Source organism: Oncorhynchus clarkii, chromosome 5, assembly GCF_045791955.1.
Source record: "Oncorhynchus clarkii lewisi isolate Uvic-CL-2024 chromosome 5, UVic_Ocla_1.0, whole genome shotgun sequence".
NCBI lineage: Eukaryota > Metazoa > Chordata > Actinopteri > Salmoniformes > Salmonidae > Oncorhynchus > Oncorhynchus clarkii.
The window spans coordinates 38,529,315-38,550,342 of NC_092151.1; the positions used below are offsets into that span (position 1 = coordinate 38,529,315).

Consider the following 21,028-nt stretch of genomic DNA (forward strand, 5'->3'; position numbering starts at 1 on the left):
TTTTGGTCCAAATATGATAATTAGGGCCCTCGCGGAATCCAGGCATTAAAACGGAATTCAACAATATTTTTTTAAATGTATTGACCTTAGTAGGGAATTAACTACAGTGCCTTCAGAAAGTATTCACAGTCCTTTACTTTTTTCCCACATTTTGTTGTGTTACAAAATCGGATTAAAATGGATTGAATTGTCATTTTTGGTCAACGATCTACACAAAATACGAACATTTTATTATAATTTATTTTTAATATGACAAATATCTTGATTAAATAAGTATTCAACCTCTTGGAGACAATACATGTTAAAAACACCTTTGGCAGCAATTACAGCTGTATGTTTTATGGGATAAGTCTAAGAGCTTTGCACACCTGGATTGTACAATATTTGCCCATTATTATTTTTCTAATTCTTCAGGCTCTGTGAAGTTGGTTGCTGATCGTAGCTATTTTCAAGTCTCGCAATAGATTTTCGAGCTGATTTAAGTCAAAACTTTAACTAGGCCATTCGGGAACATTTAATGTCATCTTGGAAAGCAACTGCAGTGTATATTTGGCCTTGTGTTTTAGGATCTTGTTCTGCTGAAAGGTACATTTTTCTCCCAGTGTCTGTTGGAAAGAAGACTAAAATGATTTTGCCCGTGCTTAGCAGTATTCCATTTCTTATTTTTTTATTGTAATTTTTACCCCACTTTTCTAGCCCAAATTCGTGATTACGATCTGGTCTCATCGTTGCAATTCTCCAACGGGCTTGGGAGAGGCGAAGATCGCGTCATGCTCCGAAACAAGACCCGCCAAACTGCGCTTCTTAACACCTGCTCACTTAACCCAGAATCCAGCTGCACCAATGTGTAGGAGGAAACACTGTTCAACTGACGACTGAAGTCAGCCTGCAGGCGCCCGGGCCGCCACAAGGAGTCGCTAGATCACGACTCCTTGTGGAACACCAGGCTGTAATGACGCAGCAACACTGCAGTGCCTTAGACTGCTGTGCCACTTGGGAGGCCCTTATTCAGTTTCTTTTAAACCTAAAAAACGACAAGCATACCTATATGATGCAGCCACCACCACCACCATGCAGCCACCACCATACTTGAAAAAATTAAGAGTGGTACTCAATGATGTGCTGTGTTGGATTTGCCCCAAACATGGCACTTGTATTCAGAACAAAAAGCACATTTCTTTGCCAATTTTTTTGCAGTATTACTTAAAGGGATACTTTGGCAACGAGGCCCTTTATCTACTTCCCCAAAGTCAGATGTGTCAGATTATGTCTCTGTCAAGTATGAAGGAAGTTAGAGTTAGATTTGCCTACAAGCGTTACCCATATACTCCCAGTCATTGCGCTACTAGCAACGATTATTTTCTACACATCTACCAATCGGTGCCCTTCTTTGCAAGGAACTGAAAAACCTCCTTGGTCGTTGTGCTTGAAATTCATTACTAGATTGAGGGACCTTACAGATAATTGTATGTGTGGGGTACAGAGATGGGGTAGTCATTCAAAAGTCATGTTAACCACTATTACTGAACACAAAATGAGTCCATGCAACTTATTATGTGATTTGTGAAGCACATTTTTACTCCTGAAAGTATTTCGGCTTGCCATAATACATTTCAGCTTTTCAGCTTTTCATTTTTTATTAATCTCAAAAATGTTATACAATCTAAATACCACTTTGACATTATTTATTTTTTATTTTACCTTTATTTAACTAGGCAAGTCAGTTAAGAACAAATTCTTATTTTCAATGACGGCCTAGGGACAGCGGGTTAACTGCCTGTTCAGGGGCAGAACGACAGATTTGTACCTTGTCAGCTCGGGGGTTTGAACTTTCAACCTTCCGGTTACTAGTCCAACACTCTAACCACAAGGCTACCCTGCCGCCCTGTATTGTCAAAATTCAGGCTGTAAAACAACCAAATGTGGAAAAAGTAAAGGAGTGTAAACACTTCCTTAAGGCAATGTAAATGTATTGAAAATTAATTAATTTGCCCAAGTTTGTCATAAGACATAAACAGAACGCATTAGTGATTCGTATTTCCTGCAACTTTCTAAAGAGGCAACAAGCATGCCCCTGTCTGTGTCTGGTGTGTACCACTTTTTGTAGCCGTTAGCGATGATGCGAATGAAAACAGTCTTCTGGTAGATGGAAAGGCTTTCCCAAAACCTTCTCATTTAAATATGAACTACAAAGTAGCCTATGCTTACCTGGCAGAAGGATATATTTATTATTTTAATCACTACAGTGGGTATTTCCTTTGCAAACTCGGCCATCACGTGCACTACAAAAACACTTATAAACAACAGCCTCTTGTGCTAGGTGCACACTTGAATTAAAGGGCAACTACACCCAAAAATCAAAATTACTTACATTTTTTCCAGGCCTCAAACGTTAGCTCATTGTTGTGGACTTAGAAAAACAACAACAGTGGATGTTCTATAAAAAAGCGTGGTTTTTAGAGCGAAAACCATAAACCTGGAAAATTTCGGAAAGAACAAAACGGAACCAGGCAAAAACTAACCATTCCTAAATGTAAAATGTTTCAATCATTTAGGTTATGCAAATCAGAAAGAAATAATACTTAAGACTGATATAACTCTTTTATTTTTATATATTTGACCTTTAATAGATTTTTCAAGATAATGCGGTCTATATAGCTCCTTTTTCAGTTGTAATAAATTACATAATTTCAAGACCAAACATTATTGTGGCAATTCATATCTTGCAGTAAAACTGTAAATAAGACTAATCAAGAAAAGACAGATTAAATGTTTTTAAAAAGGCTTAGTAGTCCTGATCAAATAGGCCTAGATGATATCCAAAACAACTACAATACACTGAAAGTTTTTTGTCATTTAAATTGTAAAGTCATGTCTTTCTACACAATACCCCAACAAATTGTTCCAATCTGGGAAGTAAATCATTTTGCTATGTATCCTATTTTGGATGGAATCAAGCCATTAGAATGTACCAGAGGCCACCAAAATAGAGCTACTTTGGCAAAACATTTTGACCCCTGGGGGGGCAAGACCCCCGCCGCCCTCCGGGCCGGGGGGCACCTGACTAACTACTTTTTCCATCTGGCTGGCGTGTCCTTGTGGCTAATTGAGGTAAGACAGTAATTCTGCTCATAGATTATGCACATGTATGAACGACACATTGGCACGTCCAGCCCAAAGCAGGAGATTTAAAAAGTACTTACTAGTTGCCAAAATTGCGGAGCATGTCTTTAATATTCTTGATCACCAATAATATTAAAGACAGAAGGATACTATCAACAAACTACTTGTTGAGAAGCAACTGCTTGTTAGGGTAACACTTATAATAAGGGTAAAAGTTAAGGTTAGGGCTAGTAGATAGTTAGTTGAAGTGATAGTCTGTAGAGCATCTACAGATGGAGTATCCAAATAAAGTGTTACCCATTTATGGCAATCCTCCCTCCCTACAATTTGACGTTTGCGCTGTACAGCAAATCAGCAATCTGTTGGCTAGCTCACCAGACCTGTGTGGATTGACAGTTTGCTGGTCCAATCAGAGGGCATTCCACTAGCCAAACTGTTGCAAGTTGCTCTTGCTACTGTCTGTGGCTGAGTGGCGAGTAATCCACCGAGACTCGTCCTCAAAATGAGTGTCAAAACGTTATACAAAACCTGGCCAAATCATTTCAAGTCATCAGTCTCAAGTCAAAGTCTAATCCCAAGTCTTGAGGCTCAAACGTGACTCCAGTCAGACTCGAGTCCAAGTCATGTGACTCTAGTCCACACCTTTGTGGTGGCGGCATCATATAACAGGTATGCTTGTTATCGGTAAACTTGGCAGGATCAAAAGAAAATGAAGAGAGAAAAGCAGAGGCTAAATAATAGAGCAAATCCTTCTGCAGTCTGATAAAGACATTATGTTGCGAGAAATCCACTTATTGGCAGGACAAAAACCTAAAAGCGAAATTCAAATCTAGGGACTGTTTGGCAGGTGGATAGGAAATCCTGAGTAATAATTCAAAGAAACGATGCCCTGGCACACTGTACTTGCAAAGACACTTGTTTATTTTGTGCCAACGTTTCAGCCTCGTGGCTCGTCGTCAGAGGTCATATCTGTATTCAAGCTACCTAGCTACTGGACTACTAGCTACAACCTTATGAACTGTCAAACTCAGGCAAATGGTCACGAACAATGTAAACACATGCCACGCATGCACAGAATGTTTGCCTAGATTTGTAACCCAGAGACATTTACATCCAGGCTTGGACACTTAACCACTGTGTAATGAATTGCATTGAAAGATGAGGCACTAAGGCAACAAAATGTGCAAAGGTGGATACTTTCTTGATATGGGCACTATACATCATATTCCACTACCAATGCAATTCTAAAGCAAGGACTATGGAAAAGTGCCATCAATCATACTCAGTTGTAGGAGTGTCCTAAATACCAAGACTGCAATATTCATGTAGTGAACATTAATGCTTTATTACAACAAGGGGAAAAAAAGGAGTAATCAAACAAAGCTCAATTCAAAATCAGGCTAACTTGGTAAATGAATAATCTAAATACCAATAAACAAGCTTTGCGGCAGGCAGCACTGACCATAAAGCAAGCAAAATGGTTGTGATGTATTATTGTTTAAAGGATTGTATACATTTTGAAAAAAGCGTTGTATACTAAAGATGTATTAGTATAAAAAAGCTTGCAGCGGGAATATAAATGTCAGTAGACTCGGTACATCAAAAATAGCTTGGCCCCACCAGCATTGTTTCTCTTGCTTTCCAGGAATCCACCATATCAGTAAATATGTGAGTGGCAGTGTAATACTTACAGTCTGTAAGGCTAGCGATCCCAGCAAGAGTAGTAATGGGAACATGAGGCATATCCCCATTCATGCTGAAGATGGGGGTGGGGGAGTCGTGTCGATGCACAGGTTTGCTCAATGTCGTCGCTCTCCGACTGTTCCTCACATCTCCCGACCGCTGCAGAACACAGAGGGCTTCATTAGAACAGCCAGCGGCAACGAGAGATGGACAATTCACAATATCACACAACACTCCTCAATGTGCAACACTGCTCAGAAGAGCCGCCGCATGTTAAACCAAAGCCTTGGTGAACATAGAATCAGGGGCTTTCATATCAAAAGTCAAAGTGATGGAGGAAGAATTCTCAGGGATGAACTAACGGGGCTATATTAATTAGGCACCATTGTTAAGCTAAGGCTGAGGGGAATGACACAGATGTGAAAGTAGTGCAACAGGATACAGAGGGTTACACACTGGTTGGTACAAGGATATAAAGCTCATACAACACTCACTGACAACTTTCACTCAGGCAGCAGCTCAAGGTTTTACTTGCATTAGAAATATGACCTAGGCATATTCCATTATGGAAACAGGAGCAATAGAAACATAAATTAATAAAATTGCATGTGAAGTAAAATAGGCTACTTGTTGTGCAGATGGAGAAATAGGCTACTTGTTGTGCAGATGGAGAAATAGGCTACTTGTTGTGCAGATGGAGAAATAGGCTACTTGTTGTGCAGATGGAGAAATAGGCTACTTGTTGTGCGCATGGTGAAATAGGCTACACAGGGAAATTGGTCAATGGCTGCTAGAGCAAACACACTAGTAGAACACATTAGCAGACATGCATCAGTGGGGAGAAGGAATTGAAGAAAACCGAGTACAGTACTGGTGGTGCCCTTACTCTGACAAGTTCCAGGGGTGTCATCAAAAACAGCACATACAAAATAGTCAAATCCTTTCCTACTGATAATGCAGTGGCTTTGAAGCACGCAGAGAGTGTTTTTGAGTAGGACTGAGTGAACCCCAGTGCATTTAAAAAGTGTGTGCACTTCTTGCATTTGGACAGAACACCTCATTATCATTCACTACTATTATCCTTGGCCACCGACAAGACAGCCACTGTCAGAGAAGGCAACAGGAGGAGTAATTATATCCCTATAGAATGATCAACACCAGACTGACAGTAGAGACCAGGAACGGCAACACATAGCAATAGGCCTAGATGACTTGACATGGCACAGGTCTATTATCAGTGGTTACTGGAGTAGTACCTTGATAATCCTAGGAAGAAGTGTGAACCCATGCATGCTTAAATGAAAACAGCTACCCCTTTCCGGACCCAAATGCTCATGGTCACTCTGAAGCTGTGCTGGCTGGGTAGGAAGGTGGACGAGCAAGCAGCATATAGGATTATCTGGTTTAGGGAAGGAAGGCAATTTCTCTGGCGCTGCAGGATCTTCTTGAAAACACTTGACTTTATATGTATAAAATGTGTCCTACCGCGGATAAGTTATGATATCTGCCACAGAGGAGAAAACCATGCACACGCTTCAAAAAACATATTCTACTTATTGTTTTATCTATAAAAATGTCTTGCACAACTAACTTCATTCGTTTTTATTACTTTACGATCAAACCATGTAAACGTCATGACGCGCAAGTGGAGAAGGACCGTCTCATTTCAAACAAGCGCACTTCCGTCCTCGTTCACCGGCTCTCTTTGATTACCTTTGACCTTTTTCAAAATGAGGTGAGAGAGGTCCGAGAGAGGACGCAGGAGATGAGCAAATCCAATTGAGGAAAGGCCCCTGTCTGTGAGTGCACGTTTGTCTACGACTTTCTATAGCCGTTAGCAATGACTTTAATGTATTGACAAGTCTTCTGGTAGATGGAAAGGCTTTCCAAAAAACCTTCTCAATCACGAGTGCTACAGAAACATTGCTTATCAAACAACCGTCTCAGGTTGGTATGCAGTTGAATTAAAGGGCAACTCCACCCAAAAACAACATTTCTTCAATTGTTGTGGTCTTCTGATGTGATTTAAGCATTGTTGTGCACTAAGAACATCCTTTTATTTTTTTAAGTGTGATTTTGAGAGCAGAAACTGAAACCTGGAAAAATAAAACAGAAAACGGAATCAGGCAACAAAAAAAAAACAGATATGCTCCTTAACTGTGAATTTGCAGCTAGCTACTGGGCAATTCCATGGTAATTGAATTCCAGTTAAATTGTATACCAAACAAAAACCATTGATTTCAAAGTTTAACAAAATCATACAACTCTCTGCACAAGGACTACTTTTAACAAATGACACTGAACATTTGACAAAAACACATTTACTGGAAGAACTGAGCAGATGAAAAGTTTGGTAACAGAATTCCTTAAAATCTCCCTCAGATTATGTGCCCATGTTTTCCAAAAACGTGTAAAATATCTGCTCTGAATTAAGCTCTGAAGTAAGATTCAACGATGTCTGCAGAAAGAATGGGGTGTCCTCTATAACATGACACAATGGCTTTCAAAAAATCTCTGTTGGTTATTGAACGAGAGTAAGTGAACTGGATTTACACATGGTAACGGAATTGCGGTAATGTCATCATGTGTCCCTGATCTGCACTACAAAGAAATCTTGGTCGCCCGAAAGTAGTCTGTTCTTTCGACCAATTGTTAGTGTATTTTTCCATATAAAATCAACTATATGCACTGAGCTTGTTTGATACTTTAAACACACCGTTTTATAAAATAATTAAGACACACAAATGACTTGAGCCAGCAAGTGCCTTAGACTGGGCCTTGGGGTGAGTTGTTTGAGCCTTGGGGTGGTTGTTTCCCTTGCTCTGCATGGTTAACGCTGCTTCGATGTGGTGGCTGTTGTTGTTATGTTGCTGGTTCGAGCCAAGGGAGGAGCGAGGAGAGGGACGGAAGCTATACTGTTACACTGGCAATACTAAAGTGCCTATAAGAACATCCAACAGTCAAAGGTTAATGAAATACAAATAGTATAGAGGGAAATAGTCCTATAATAACTACAACCTAAAACTTCTTACCTGGGAATATTGAAGTCTCATGTTAAAAGGAACCACCAGCTTTCAAATGTTCTCATGTTCTGAGCAAGGAACTGAAACGTTAGCTTTCTTACATAGCACATATTGCACTTTTACTTTCTTCTCCAACACTTTGTTTTTGCATTATTTAAACCAAATTGAACATGTTTCATTATCTACTTGAGGCTAAATTGATTTTATTGAAGTATTATATTAAGTTAAAATAAGTGTTAATTCAGTATTGTTGTAATTGTCATTATTACAAATAAAAATAAAAATAAAAAATTATAAATCGTCCGATTAATCGGTATCGGCTTTTTTGGTCCTCTAATAATCGGTATCGGCGTTGAAAAATCATAATCGGTCGACCTCTAGTTGGAACAGTGTAAATAATGCTAAATAAATTACGCGTACCAGAGTCTGTTCTAACAGGGATTTTTTTTAATGCAATTATTACTGCAAAGACTAAAAACAGTTGCTGACATGTTGCAGTTAATTTGTTGTTTTGGCTAATTATTCGAGAATCCCTTTGTTATATCATTTGTAAACTAAAATACTTGATTGCATTTCAAAACATGAATGACTTGTATGCTGTGTGATGACATGAACGAATGAATGATTGTATGACGCCCTCTTAGGCCATACAGCTCGGTGGTGGTTATACAAGGCTACTAATGATAATGACTTTACTTATTATTATAATAACAATGATCGTAATAACAATTGTAATAATAACAATAAGAAGGAGGTCAAGAAAAGGAGAGTGTAGGAGCGAGAGCTGCGTGCGTATTGTGTGTAACAAACAGGTGCTGTTAGGTTACAATCGAGGCATAAAATACATTTTGTGGTCCACCAGCCCGCTACACCAAGAAAACGCAAACAAAGAAAATTGATGAGCATGCTTTGTAATGTTTCTAAAACAATAAATGTATTACTAGTAAGAAGTAATGTGTGTATATTGATACAATTTATTTTTTTGTCCCAAGACTTTTAACTAAAATATCACAGAGAAATGTTCAGGGAGGTTATCGTGGTAGCACAACTCGAGTCATGTTTGTGCCTGTGAGATTTGAGTCTGACTATTACAAGCGTCGTCTTCTCTTCCCTAGCAGTTGATCTCAAACATAGAGAAACAACCTAGATTGTTTGAACAAACAATGTAAATAGCCAAGAAATACAAGGACAAATTCTCACTTCAGTAGACTTTCCTTTCAAGTAAATTAGACCAACTTTTATGCCTGTGCGCTGCACTTCCGAAAATGAATATTTCACTTGCTTTATAGATCGGCAGGTAAAGGTGCTCTCGAGCGGCTATAATTTCTTTACCATTCAGCCATCATATTTGTCACAAATGCTCCTTATAGGACACAACACCGCACTCTACACTCCTCCGTAAACTGGTCATCTCTGTATACCAGGCACAAAACCCACTGGATGATGCTCATTTATAAAGCCCTCTCAGGCCTCACTCCTCCCTATCTGAAATATCTACTGCAGCCCTCATCCTCCACATACAACACCCGCGACTGAAATGAGCTGCAAAAAACACTCAAACCGGACAGTTTTATCGCAATCTCTTCATTCAAAGACTCAATCATGGACACTCTTAGTGACAGTTATGGCTGCTTCGCGTGATATATTGTTGCCTCTGCCTTTTTGCCCTTTGTGCTGTTGTCTGTGCCCAATAATGTTTGAACATTGTGTTGTGCTGCTACCATGTTGTTGTCATGTTGTGTTGCTACCATGCTGTGTTGTCATGTGTTGCTGCCATGCTATGTTGTTGTCTTAGGTCTCTCTTTATGTAGTGTTGTGGTGTCTCTCTTGTCGTGATGTGTGTTTTGTCCTATATTTTTAGTTTATTTTTTATCCCAGCCCCCAGCATTGCAGAGCGAGGTGGAATAGGCTATATAGGATTTGTAGTTCTTTGATTTTGTGCAATTAATGAATTTACCAGCTATGAAACTAAACAGAAATACTTTGAAAACAGCTACTGCAGCATTTATTTTCTATAAATGTGATCACACTTGACTATTTTTATCCACAAATGTGAGTGAAATGCTCCCACTGTGGAGCCCTGACCACCGGCCAACGTGGCTGGTGAAATAGACATCTTGCCCACCAATGCCAAAATCTACCTGCATTTGGCGGGTGTTAATTATAGGCCCTGATTACAATATGATAATCTTTCTGACCGTTTGGAACAGTGTAAACAGCACTAAATAAATTAAAAGCAGCCTATACCAGAGATATAAATCTTAGCAAAGTGTTGATTTTTTTAACTTGCAAAATTGCTTTTGAGTGTTGCAGTGGCGTGAGGCTTGGAGCTCACGGAATCAGTAGGCTATTAAACAAACTCAAACACGCAACAGAAGCAGGATGTGTCTTATTTCTATAGATATATATATATGGTTGATTTAGCCAGGCACATTTAACAGATAGGCTATTGATTATAGACCTAATTAAGTTGGGGTTTCCTCTCTCCTCAATTTTCATAGACATTTAAAACGCCTCACTCCACTGCTGCCTCCTCCGCATTGTTCTCAACACCATTATGCTGGTTAACTTTGCTATTATGCACATAGCAACATGGTCTTGGAAAAGGCAGCCATTCAACAGCGCACCGAAGATTGTTTCAGAACCGCAGACAGCAACCGCTATCCAATGCGGGGAAAACCGCATTTGTTATAAAATATATTTTTTTTTATTGGTGTTGCACCATTGTTTTTAAATAATATAACCATATACATTTTCAGTAGCATATGTCAGAGCGATGGACTATATATTTATGATTGCTCGACTAAAGAAATCTCAAACAAACAATCAACCAGTCAACTAAATGGGGTCAGCCCTAACAAACGCATAAATATGAATGTCGTTCTCTTCATGGTGATGTATCCTAAATAGGTACACAAAAGGTATAAATATGCAATATCCTCCTTTGCATATTTGGGTATTATTCTACACAATGGCTATTATTCTAATGAGCTCTGCACCCAAACAAGACCAAATTTGGTTGGTCCTGACCGTACCAAATCTGAACCAATCATAGAGCTCTATGTTTCACAAGTTTGGACATCCAAGTGCAGCACAGAGAGCTCAGTAGAGTACAGCACAGAACAGTAGAGCTCAGTAGAGTACAGCACAGAACAGTAGAGTTCAGTACAATACAGTAAAGTATAGTTCAGTACTGTAGAGTACAATTCAGTAGATTATAGTGTACTCAACTCTAGTGTGCTCTACCGTGTACCATACTGAACTCCTGTGTTGTACTGAACTATACTCTACTTTTTCTTTACTGTACTCTACTGTCCAAACTTGTGAACCCAACTGTGGTTTGTGACTACTATGATTTTCTATTGTAGCCAACTCAATTGCAAAAATTCCATTACCACATTTTCAGAAATTCCGTTACTGAATTGGTAACAGATTTTTTTTGTTTTAATCACTTAAAAATTCATAAACAAAATTGATATCAGTAAAAACTAGAGGTCGACCGATTAAATCTGCATGGCCGATTAATTAGGGCCGATTTCAAGCTTTCATAACAATCGGTAATCGGCATTTTTGAACGCCTATTATGGCCAAGTACATTGCAATCCACGTGTTACGCGAGTGCAGCAAGGAGCCAAGGTAAGTTGCTAGCTAGAATTAAACATATTTTATAAAACAACAATGAATCTTAACATAATCACTAGTTACCTACACGTTTGATGATATTACTAGTTTAACTAGCTTGTCCTGTGTTGCATATAATCAATGCGGTGCCTGTTAATTTATCATCGAATCACAGCCTACTTCGCCAAACGGGCGATGATTTAACAAAAGCGCATTCACGAAAAAAAGCTAAATTGTTGCATTAATGTACCTAACCATAAACATCAATGCCTTTCTTAAAATCAATACACAAGTATATTTTTTAAAACCTGCATATTTAGTTAAAAGAAATTCATGTTAGCTGGCAATATTAACTAGGGTAATTGTGTCACTTCTCTTGCGTTCAGTGCAAGCAGAGTCAGTGTATATGCAGCAGTTTGGGCCGCCTGGCTCATTGCGAACTGTGTGAAGACCATTTCATCCTAACAAAGATCGTAATTCATTTGCCAGAATTTTACACAATTATGACATAACATTGAAGGTTGTGCAATGTAACAGCAATTTTTATACTTAGGGTTGCCACCCATTCGATAAAATACGGAACGGTTCCGTATTTCACTGAAAGAATAAACATTTTGTTTACAAAATTATAGTTTCCAGATTTGACCATATTAATGACCCAAGGCTCGTATTTCTGTGTGTTTATTATATTATAATTAAGTCTATGATTTGATATTTGATATAACAGTCTGGCTGAGCGGTGGTAGGGAGCAGCAGGCTCGTAAGGATTCATTCATACAGCACTTTTCTGCATTTGCCAGCAGCTCTTCACAATGCTTGAAGCACAGCGCTGTTTATGACTTCAAGCCTGTCAACTCCCGAGATTAGGCTAAGAACATCCAATAATCAAAGGTATATGAAATACAAATGGTATAGAGAGAAATAGTCTATAATTCTTATAATAACTATAACCTAAAACTTCTTAACTGGGAATATTGAAGACTCAAGTTTAAAGGAACCACCAGCTTTCATATGTTCTCATGTTCTGAGCAAGGAACTTAAACGTTAGCTTTCTTACATGGCACATATTGCACTTTTACTTTCTTCTCCAACACTGTGTTTTTGCATTATTGCAACATGTTTCATTATTTATTTGAGACTAAATGTATTTATTTTATGTATTATATTAAGTTAAAATAAAAGTGTTAATTCAGTATTGTTGTAATTGTCATTATTACACACACACACACACACACACACCCACAGAACTGCCGATTAATCGGCATCGGCTTTTTTTGGTCCTCCAATAATCGGTATCGATATTGAAAAATCCGTCGACCTCTTGTAAAAACACTAACTAATTGATAGGTCTACCTTTACTTGTTACTTCTGTGAACTTTTATTATCCTCCCTCCTCATAAGGGAGAGACATTTTTTAAATATCTTTAAAATATGTGGGTTTTTGGTAACGGGATTTCAAGGCACATGGCAATGTTCCTTAAACTTACAGAAGGCAGAAAAATGTATCTAAATGTATCCAAATATAAGTGTTGATATTAGTTGGCAGACATCTTTACTTCAACATGTATGTTTTGATGCATTTCTAATACCGTTTAAGACTTTCTGATAGATGTTTTCTAAAAACCCTTTTCCACCAGTTTGACCAGAAAAAATTATAGACTCTTATCTGTCATTTGACACCCAATTTGATATGCTCCTATGAACTTCACATGTTGGTGCTCATGGGAAATTTCCTACTACTATAGTTGTTACTATTATTTTAATGTGTATTTCTTTCTGGTCGATAACCATCATTCAAGTAGTAACATTCCCCCATAATCAACTAGTCTATACAAAACATTTTTTACCTACTTTAATACAACCTACATTTGCCGTGAATACAGCAGACCTGCAGCCTGTATGTGTAGACTAAAATATGTTGGTAAATGAAAAGCCAACGCTGTAAACAAATTTCAGTCATATGGGATAGTCACAACATTTTCCACAGATAATGGGTCATTTAGCTTGCTCGTGTACTTGGTAGATGAATTCGATAACATTGAAAAAGTAGCTATACTCAAGTTAAGATAATGCACGGATACCGTGTCTAAGTGCTAGCTACTAGCGAGCAACATACTACGTTTCCATTAGCAAGAAAGTCCTCTTCCCGGCAGCATTTTAGACAGGTGATCTTTGCCATCATTTGCATGCACTACTAAGTAAACATGGTGCATAAATAATGAGGTTGCTAATTTAGCTACGGTGTGCACACAAGCTTTTTTAGGTAACTACCTAGCATTAGCTGCAGAACTAACTATTTAATATATTATAATAACATATATAATACATTCCATTTAGCAGACATTTTTACCCAAAGCGACTTACTATTACGCGTGCATACATGTTATGTATGGTGGTCCCGGCAATCAAACCCACTACCCAGGCCTTACAAGCACTATGCTCTACCTACTGAGCTACATGCCTAGCATTGGCCAAATTAGCCATCTAGCTAGCAAAGTTGAATGGTGCTGAATTGTATTTCTGCTTTATCCCAGGGATGCTTAACCATTTAGCCAGTTAGCTAGCTAGTTACCACCTTGACAGAATCCGACTTCTGTTAATTTCTTCTCTCTAGTCGGAATGGTGCTATGCCGAAATGTGGACAGCCAGAGCGGTATATGGCTTGGAAAACCAACCTCAATCCAAGGATGGAATATGTCACTGTACTACTAATTATCCTGAAATGATGAATCGAGAAGATTGGAATACTGCTAGTTTTTTAATTAAACTGCTGTTTTTGGCAGCATGCTAGGCTAGCTAACGCTATAGTAGCCCATTCGATTCTGTGAAAATGCAACGCCTAGCATTGGGATGAGTAGCTACTGGAAGTGTTGTCAAATCCAATGGGCTGCTTTAGCATTAGCTAGCATGCTGACAAAAATGGCAGTTTAATTAAAAACAAGCAGAATTTCAGTCTTCTCAGTGTATCATTTTGAATAATGGGATAATTAGGAGTACAGCGCCCTCTCACATCCCTGGATTTTAGGTACATTGTCCGAGCCATATTTCGCACCGTCTCCACGGTGTTCTGATCACAGCTGCCTACCATTCAGACTAGAGTTTGACCGATTAATCGGAATGGCCGATTAATTAGGGCAGATTTCAAGTTTTCATAACAATCGGAAATCGGTATTTTTGGGTGCCAATTTAGCATTTTTTTTATACCTTTATTTAACTAGCCAAGTCAGTTAAGAACATATTCTTATTTTCAATGACGGCCTAGGAACAGTGGGTTAACTGCCTTGTTCAGGAGCAGAACGACAGATTTTCACCATGTCATCTCGGGGGATCCAATCTTGCAACCTTACAGTTAACTAGACCAACGCTCTAACCACCTGCCTCTCATTGCACTCCACGAGGAGCCTGCCTGTTACGCGAATGCAGTAGAAGCCAAGGTAAGTTGCTAGCTAGCATTAAACTTATCTTATAAAATACAATCAATCATAATCACTGGTTATAACTACACATGGTTGATGATATTACTAGTTTATCTAGCGTGTCCTGCGTTGCATATTATCGATGCAACGCTGGGGGATGATTTAACAGAAGCACATTTGCGAAAAAAAGCACAATCGTTGGACGACTGTACCTAACCATAAACACCAATGCCAATCTTAAAACCAATACACAGAAGTATATATTTTTAAACCTGCATATTTAGCTAAAAGAAATCCAGGTTAGCAGGCAATATTAACCAGGTGAAATTGTGTCATTTCTCTTGCGTTCATTGCACGTAGAGTCAGGGTATATGCAACAGTTTGGGCAGCCTGGCTCATTGCGAACTAATTTGCCAGAATTTTACATAATTATGACATAACATTGAAGGTTGTGCAATGTAACAAGAATATTTAGACTTAGGGATGCCACCCGTTAGATAAAATACCGAACGGTTCCGTATTTCACTGAAATAATAAACGTTTTGTTTTCGAAATTATAGTTTCCGGATTCGACCATATTAATGACCAAAGGCTCATAGTTCTGTGTGTTATTATGTTATAATTAAGTCTATGATTTGATAGAGCAGTCTGACTGAGCGATGGTAGGTAGCAGCAGGCTCGTAAGCTTTCATTCAAACAGCACTTTTGTGCGTTTTGCCAGCAGCTCTTCGCAAGCACAGCGCTGTTTATGACTTCAAGCCTATCAGCCTAATGGCTGGTGTAACCGATGTGAAATGGCTAGCTAGTTAGCTGGGTGTCTGCTAATAGTGTTTCAAACGTCACTCGCTCTGAGACTTGGAGTAGTTATTCCCCTTGCTCTGCAAGGGCCACCGCTTTTGTGGAGCGATGGGTAACGCTGCTTTGAGTGTGGCTGTTGTCGATGTGTTCCTGGTTCGAGCCCAGGTAGGGGCGAGGAGAGGGATGGAAGCTATACTGTTACACTGGCAATACTATAGTGCCTATAAGAACATCTAATAGTCAAAGGTTAATGAAATACAAATGGTAGAGAGAGAGAAATAGTCCTATAAATACTATATTAACTACAACCTAAAACCTCTTACCTTGGAATATTGAAGTCTCATGTTAAAAGAAACCACCAACTTTCATATGTTCTCATGTTCTGAGCAAGGAACTCAAACGTTAGCTTTTTTACATGGCACATATTGCACTTTTACTTCTCCAACACTTTGTTTTTGCATTATTGAAACCAAATTGAACATGTTTCATTATTTATTTGTGGCTAAAATAAGTGTTCATTCAGTATTGTTGTAATTGTCATTATTACAAATAAAAATACATTTTTTTTATTTTTAAATTGTCCGATTAATCGGTATCGGCTTTTTTGGGTCCTCCAATAATCGGTATCGGCATTGACAAATCATAATAGGCCGACCTCTAATTCAGACCTTACAGGGAAGATCTAATTACAGTGACCGTACGGTCTGAATCTTTAGACTAGTTACAACCTAACCTAGTCAGTTACCTCATTCACCAGCACCAATTTACAGAGCAGTGCAAACGAGTAAAAACTAGTTAATGAGAGCTGACTTAGTCAGTTGAGAGGGCCTTCTAAGCATAATTTTCTAGTCAGGAGGCTAAACATAGTCAGCAACAGAGACTTGCTCCTTGAGTAATGTTAGCTGGATGTGTACATAGTTAGTTAGCTCACCTATAGTTTAACTATGATCACCTAGATTGAAGGATAACCGTGTGACAAGCTGGATGCATGATTACAGACATGATTATTCTCTCTGCTGCTCTGGCTGACAACATTGCCGCACATCTGTCTCTCTCTCTCTCTGGCAACACAGTAATCGGTCAGATACAGTAGGCTGCTAATTGCTCACCCAACACCAATTAGGGTCCAATGTATTTAATCAACTTTCTTTTCATCAGCTACGCAATAGTCTAACATAGCCCTGATTTATTCATATTTGTGTTTTACAATAACCCAGTTTTTCACATTCCTTTTCCTGATGATCTAGCAAACTTTCCAAGCAAGGTGGCTATATTTATTTGCTTTATCAAGTTACATTAATATCTACAACATTGGATAGATTGCTAATTTCCCTGTAAACAAATGAATCTAAGTTGGTTGAAGTTGCCAATCCTATGCAAAGGGAATAGCTATAGGTGTATTTAACATGTTATCAACTAGACAGGGGGTGGTCTCATCACGAATTGTTATGTTAAATCTCTGTGGTGTATCTGATGATTCCATTTGATAGATTGTAGCTAGCTAGATAACTTGGTGGATAATACATCTGCAGCTATTACTTTATAAGCGACTAGGTCAATTATGCTTAATGTGTACAATTTGGTAGCCTCTAAACGGCGAATAGCAAGCTTGCACAGTTTATTAGGCAAACGTTTAAACCAGTTTAGTTGACATTGCAAAAAAATATACTAGCCACTAGCTAGTGTGTAGCATTGGATAGCAAGAGCCTATTTCTCAGAACATCTGACTCCAGCATAAAACGTCAGAAAACATTACCCTGCTGAGAAAACACTGAAGTTGCACTTGTTAGTTTTGTCTAAATGGCTAACAAGTAACGTTAACTAGCTAGGTAACGCTACGCACATACTGTAGCAGCTAGTTAGCTATATTATTCTAACCTTTGATAGCTAACAAAAGTTAGCTATGGCTAGCTAGTCAACGTTAGCTACCGAGACTGCAACCGAATCCATGTTTTCCTTGACTCGCCCACACATAATCATTCCTTTGCAACCGTATGACCATCCCTTTTGGTTTGTTATCATGATTGCGCGTGCGGATTAGGATTTTATTTTCAGTTTCAATGGCCTACATCGGCCTATTAGCTTGCTAACTGGACCTCGGACTCGCCTGAGGAAGCGTAACCCCGACCCGACGCCTATATGAGCGGATACAAGGCAACATAAATGTTAAAAACACATATCGGTGCATTCCACAACGTCTATCCAGTTTCACTGAATATAAACAACACCCGTGTAGCCGATCGGAATTGTTTTGTTATGGTACTCCTAAATCTATATTGTACAATCATATTTACCTCTGGATGTGTTGATAAAAAGAAATGGTTGCAAGGGGGTTGGATCCGTGTCTCTAGCTCCCTCTCCGTTCTATCGCTCGAACAGCTCCTCCGAGTAATAATATAACAACAATAATCCGGTTCGGGAGGGTTCGTTCTTCCTTCTCACTGCAAACATCTATGCTTGGAGAGGGGCAAACATTCCCATAACCAGTCCTTGCACCGGTTTATCCCCAACACCGGCAGAAGATGAGTTTAAATTCCAACGGGTTTCGGAAAACAATCAAATGTGAAAAACATAAATACTATTGACGCGGTGATAAAAGGGATCCACTCAGACTCTCCTCCTTCTCTTGCAGAACAAAATGCCGACCGGAAGAACTGCTGCAGGAATAACTCCCTCCACCGGCGCCAAACCAACTAGCAGGAGCAACCATAGCCAGCAACCCAGTTACTTCCGCCGCTTTCTGCATTACTACTGTACACCGATACCATCCATTCCACACAGCTGCTGTAAATATTTTGGAGGACGAGGTCATCCTTGAGTATGTAACCAGCTAAACCAATGTAAGCAGTTAATAAAATAAGATAACTAGCATAATGATAATTCAAATACATACATAGTAGTTGTGTATGAATTGCATTATTTGATGTAAAACTTTTTTTTAAAGATATTTGGAATTTGGGCTGACATGAAAACCTATCAGTGCTTGGCTCAACAACCATCAACACACACACACACACACACACACACAGAACAGTTACTTTAAGTTGGTTCTCTGAAAAATAGAATGTTGGTGTTGTCTCCTGCTGCATGCACCCACAAGCACCCACTTTCACACTTACCTTTGATTGACAGGTAGGTAGTTCAAGTAAGATTCTACCTATGACAAATAATGAACAATAAGAAAGTTAATTTAATAAGCATAACATTGATGGAAATAGGAAAAAAGGCAAAGGAGTCAACAGACATGAATCGATCAAGGTATTAACAATGCCCAAACAACAAGAGCTGTTGATCTCTCGTGGAAGAAAGCGAAAGTGTGCGAACTGACATAATTGATTGAACAGGTCTGATTTCAGAAAATCAATAAACAAATAAATACTTGTACTTTCTGTCTTACCTTTATTTGATTTCTTCCTCACGCTTGGCATCCCATTAACATGGATGCTGTGTATTCAGTTAGCTAGAGACCTGGCAAAAATGTCTCCCAGTAAGATCGTTGTTAGCTAACTTCAGCTAACGCGTTAGCTAGCAAGCAAGCAGAGAACGGACTTTTATTTATTTAACGTTTAACAAATGGACACTGAGAGCAAGTAACAAAGTTCATTCATAATTTACCCGCAAAACAATTTTGCAACCAGATACAGATAGCTAACTAGTTTAAAACTGTTTCGGCGCTAGCTAGCCTGGCCAGTAGCTGTTGTCCTCGGGATATAATTCTATTTAGGAAAGGATGTTGTTGAAAAAGTCGCGCTCTTCGATTTTCGGTGGAGTCTGACATAATTCTCGTTGCCAACCAACGTTTCAGCAACAGCATCTCTGAGGCTTTTCCTCTCTGGTTTCAACTATATAAGGCTACCATATACAAACACAAGTTGAAATGTGGTAAATATGGATATTTCGTGTAAGTATGAATGGTTTTATCTGATTTTACCTTCTGCAGGTGCTTTGTCAGCCAGAGCATCGGCCAGAGTTGGGTCAACATTTGAATTAAATGCTAGCTATGATGCAGTCTACATACCGGTAGATATTTAACTATAGTATGTAGATGGCCTGCCCTGCTCCTTTATTTCTGTGTATCTACACTTTTGACAAGAAAACACCCATGTTGAATTTGATCTCACATTTCTTGTGACATTGCTATCACCGATTCATACCCATTATTGACTTGAAATAGCCTACAGTTGTACCATTATGCTGTTTCCGTAAAGGTTCATAATAGGAATGAAAAACCCAGGGGTGCTTGTGGTGTCCCCCAAAGTTATCGCCACAGATGAAAGGTAGAAGTTTGCATTAAGTGCTGCTCAAATCTCACCACAAGATGGCAGCAAACGTCCACAAACGATTCAGCCGGCTTTCCCAAGAACAGTTTCATTTAATTTTTTTATTTAACCTTTAATTAACTAGGCAAGTTAGTTCAGAACAAATTCTTATTTACAATGATGGCCTACCCCAGCCGAACCCTAACGACACTGGGCCTATTGTGTGTCGCCCTATGGAACTCCCAATCACCACCAGTTGTGATACAGCTTGGAATCAAACCAGGGTCTGTAGTGACACCTCTAGCACTAAGATGCAGCGCCACTCGGGAGAATAAAGAGGGGGCTATCTCCTTTCTCTTTCAAACTCCATTTTATTTTGCCAGAAAAGTCACATTGATATAAATAATCTACTTTTTTTTCTTACATCCATCAAAAATATAATTTGGTATTTTTACATACCTATCTATGCCACTAGATTATTCAGTGTATGATCATCATTACATTACTAGTACATTACTATTACATAACAGTATATTACTTTAGCCTATTAAAGCCACAGTCTGTACGTGTCCGGTCATTTCAACTAATGAAATATACCCCTTGATTGAAAAGACCACGACATGTAGTTCGTACCATAGTACAACTGTCTTTATGACCTCATCATAACCCATTCAAATCAAGACCTAGGCCTATTACTCCATTAGTATGGTTGTATTGTCATATTGTGTGCCGTGTAAGATGATATCCACAGTTATCATTTATATAACAAATGTTATGTAACTGTTTATTACGGTATGTGTGTCATTGAATACAAATCACCCAAATCAAACCCTGATTCCTTTAAAACATTTATTCAAAATTGTATTCACCAAAGACAGATCTGACAGTCTATTTCCCTTTTCACCACAAATGATGCATTTACAGAAAGTGAACACCAATATCAGAAACCATAAAGGGAAAAAAAGAAAATCACAGTTTCTATTTATCACACACTGTGTTCCTTGATTTAACTTTCCAAGGCTTTGGAGTGGCATTTCAGCCCTGAAAAAATGAATGTCTTTCAACATTTAGATGAAAGAAAACACATTCAAGTAAACAAGTATCA

At 38.7% G+C, this 21,028-nt stretch overlaps 1 protein-coding gene across 3 annotated transcripts in view; it reads right to left on the reverse strand.

Annotated features, from left to right (window-relative positions):
- Positions 1-18,821, reverse strand: part of LOC139408784 (nipped-B-like protein B) — a 53,837-nt gene extending 35,016 nt beyond the window's left edge. For 2 of the 3 annotated variants that reach the window (XM_071153104.1, XM_071153103.1), the window contains exons 1-2: positions 17,959-18,441; positions 4,815-4,965 (exon numbers count right to left, since the gene is read on the reverse strand). In XM_071153104.1, coding sequence (XP_071009205.1) covers positions 4,815-4,878 — 64 coding nt within the window. In that variant the 5' untranslated portion in view covers positions 4,879-4,965; positions 17,959-18,441. Of the gene's footprint in view, positions 1-4,814; positions 4,966-17,958; positions 18,442-18,783 lie in introns of those variants that run through there. The other variant, XM_071153106.1, reaches the window with a different exon arrangement.
- Between the last annotated feature and the right edge of the window lie 2,207 nt (positions 18,822-21,028).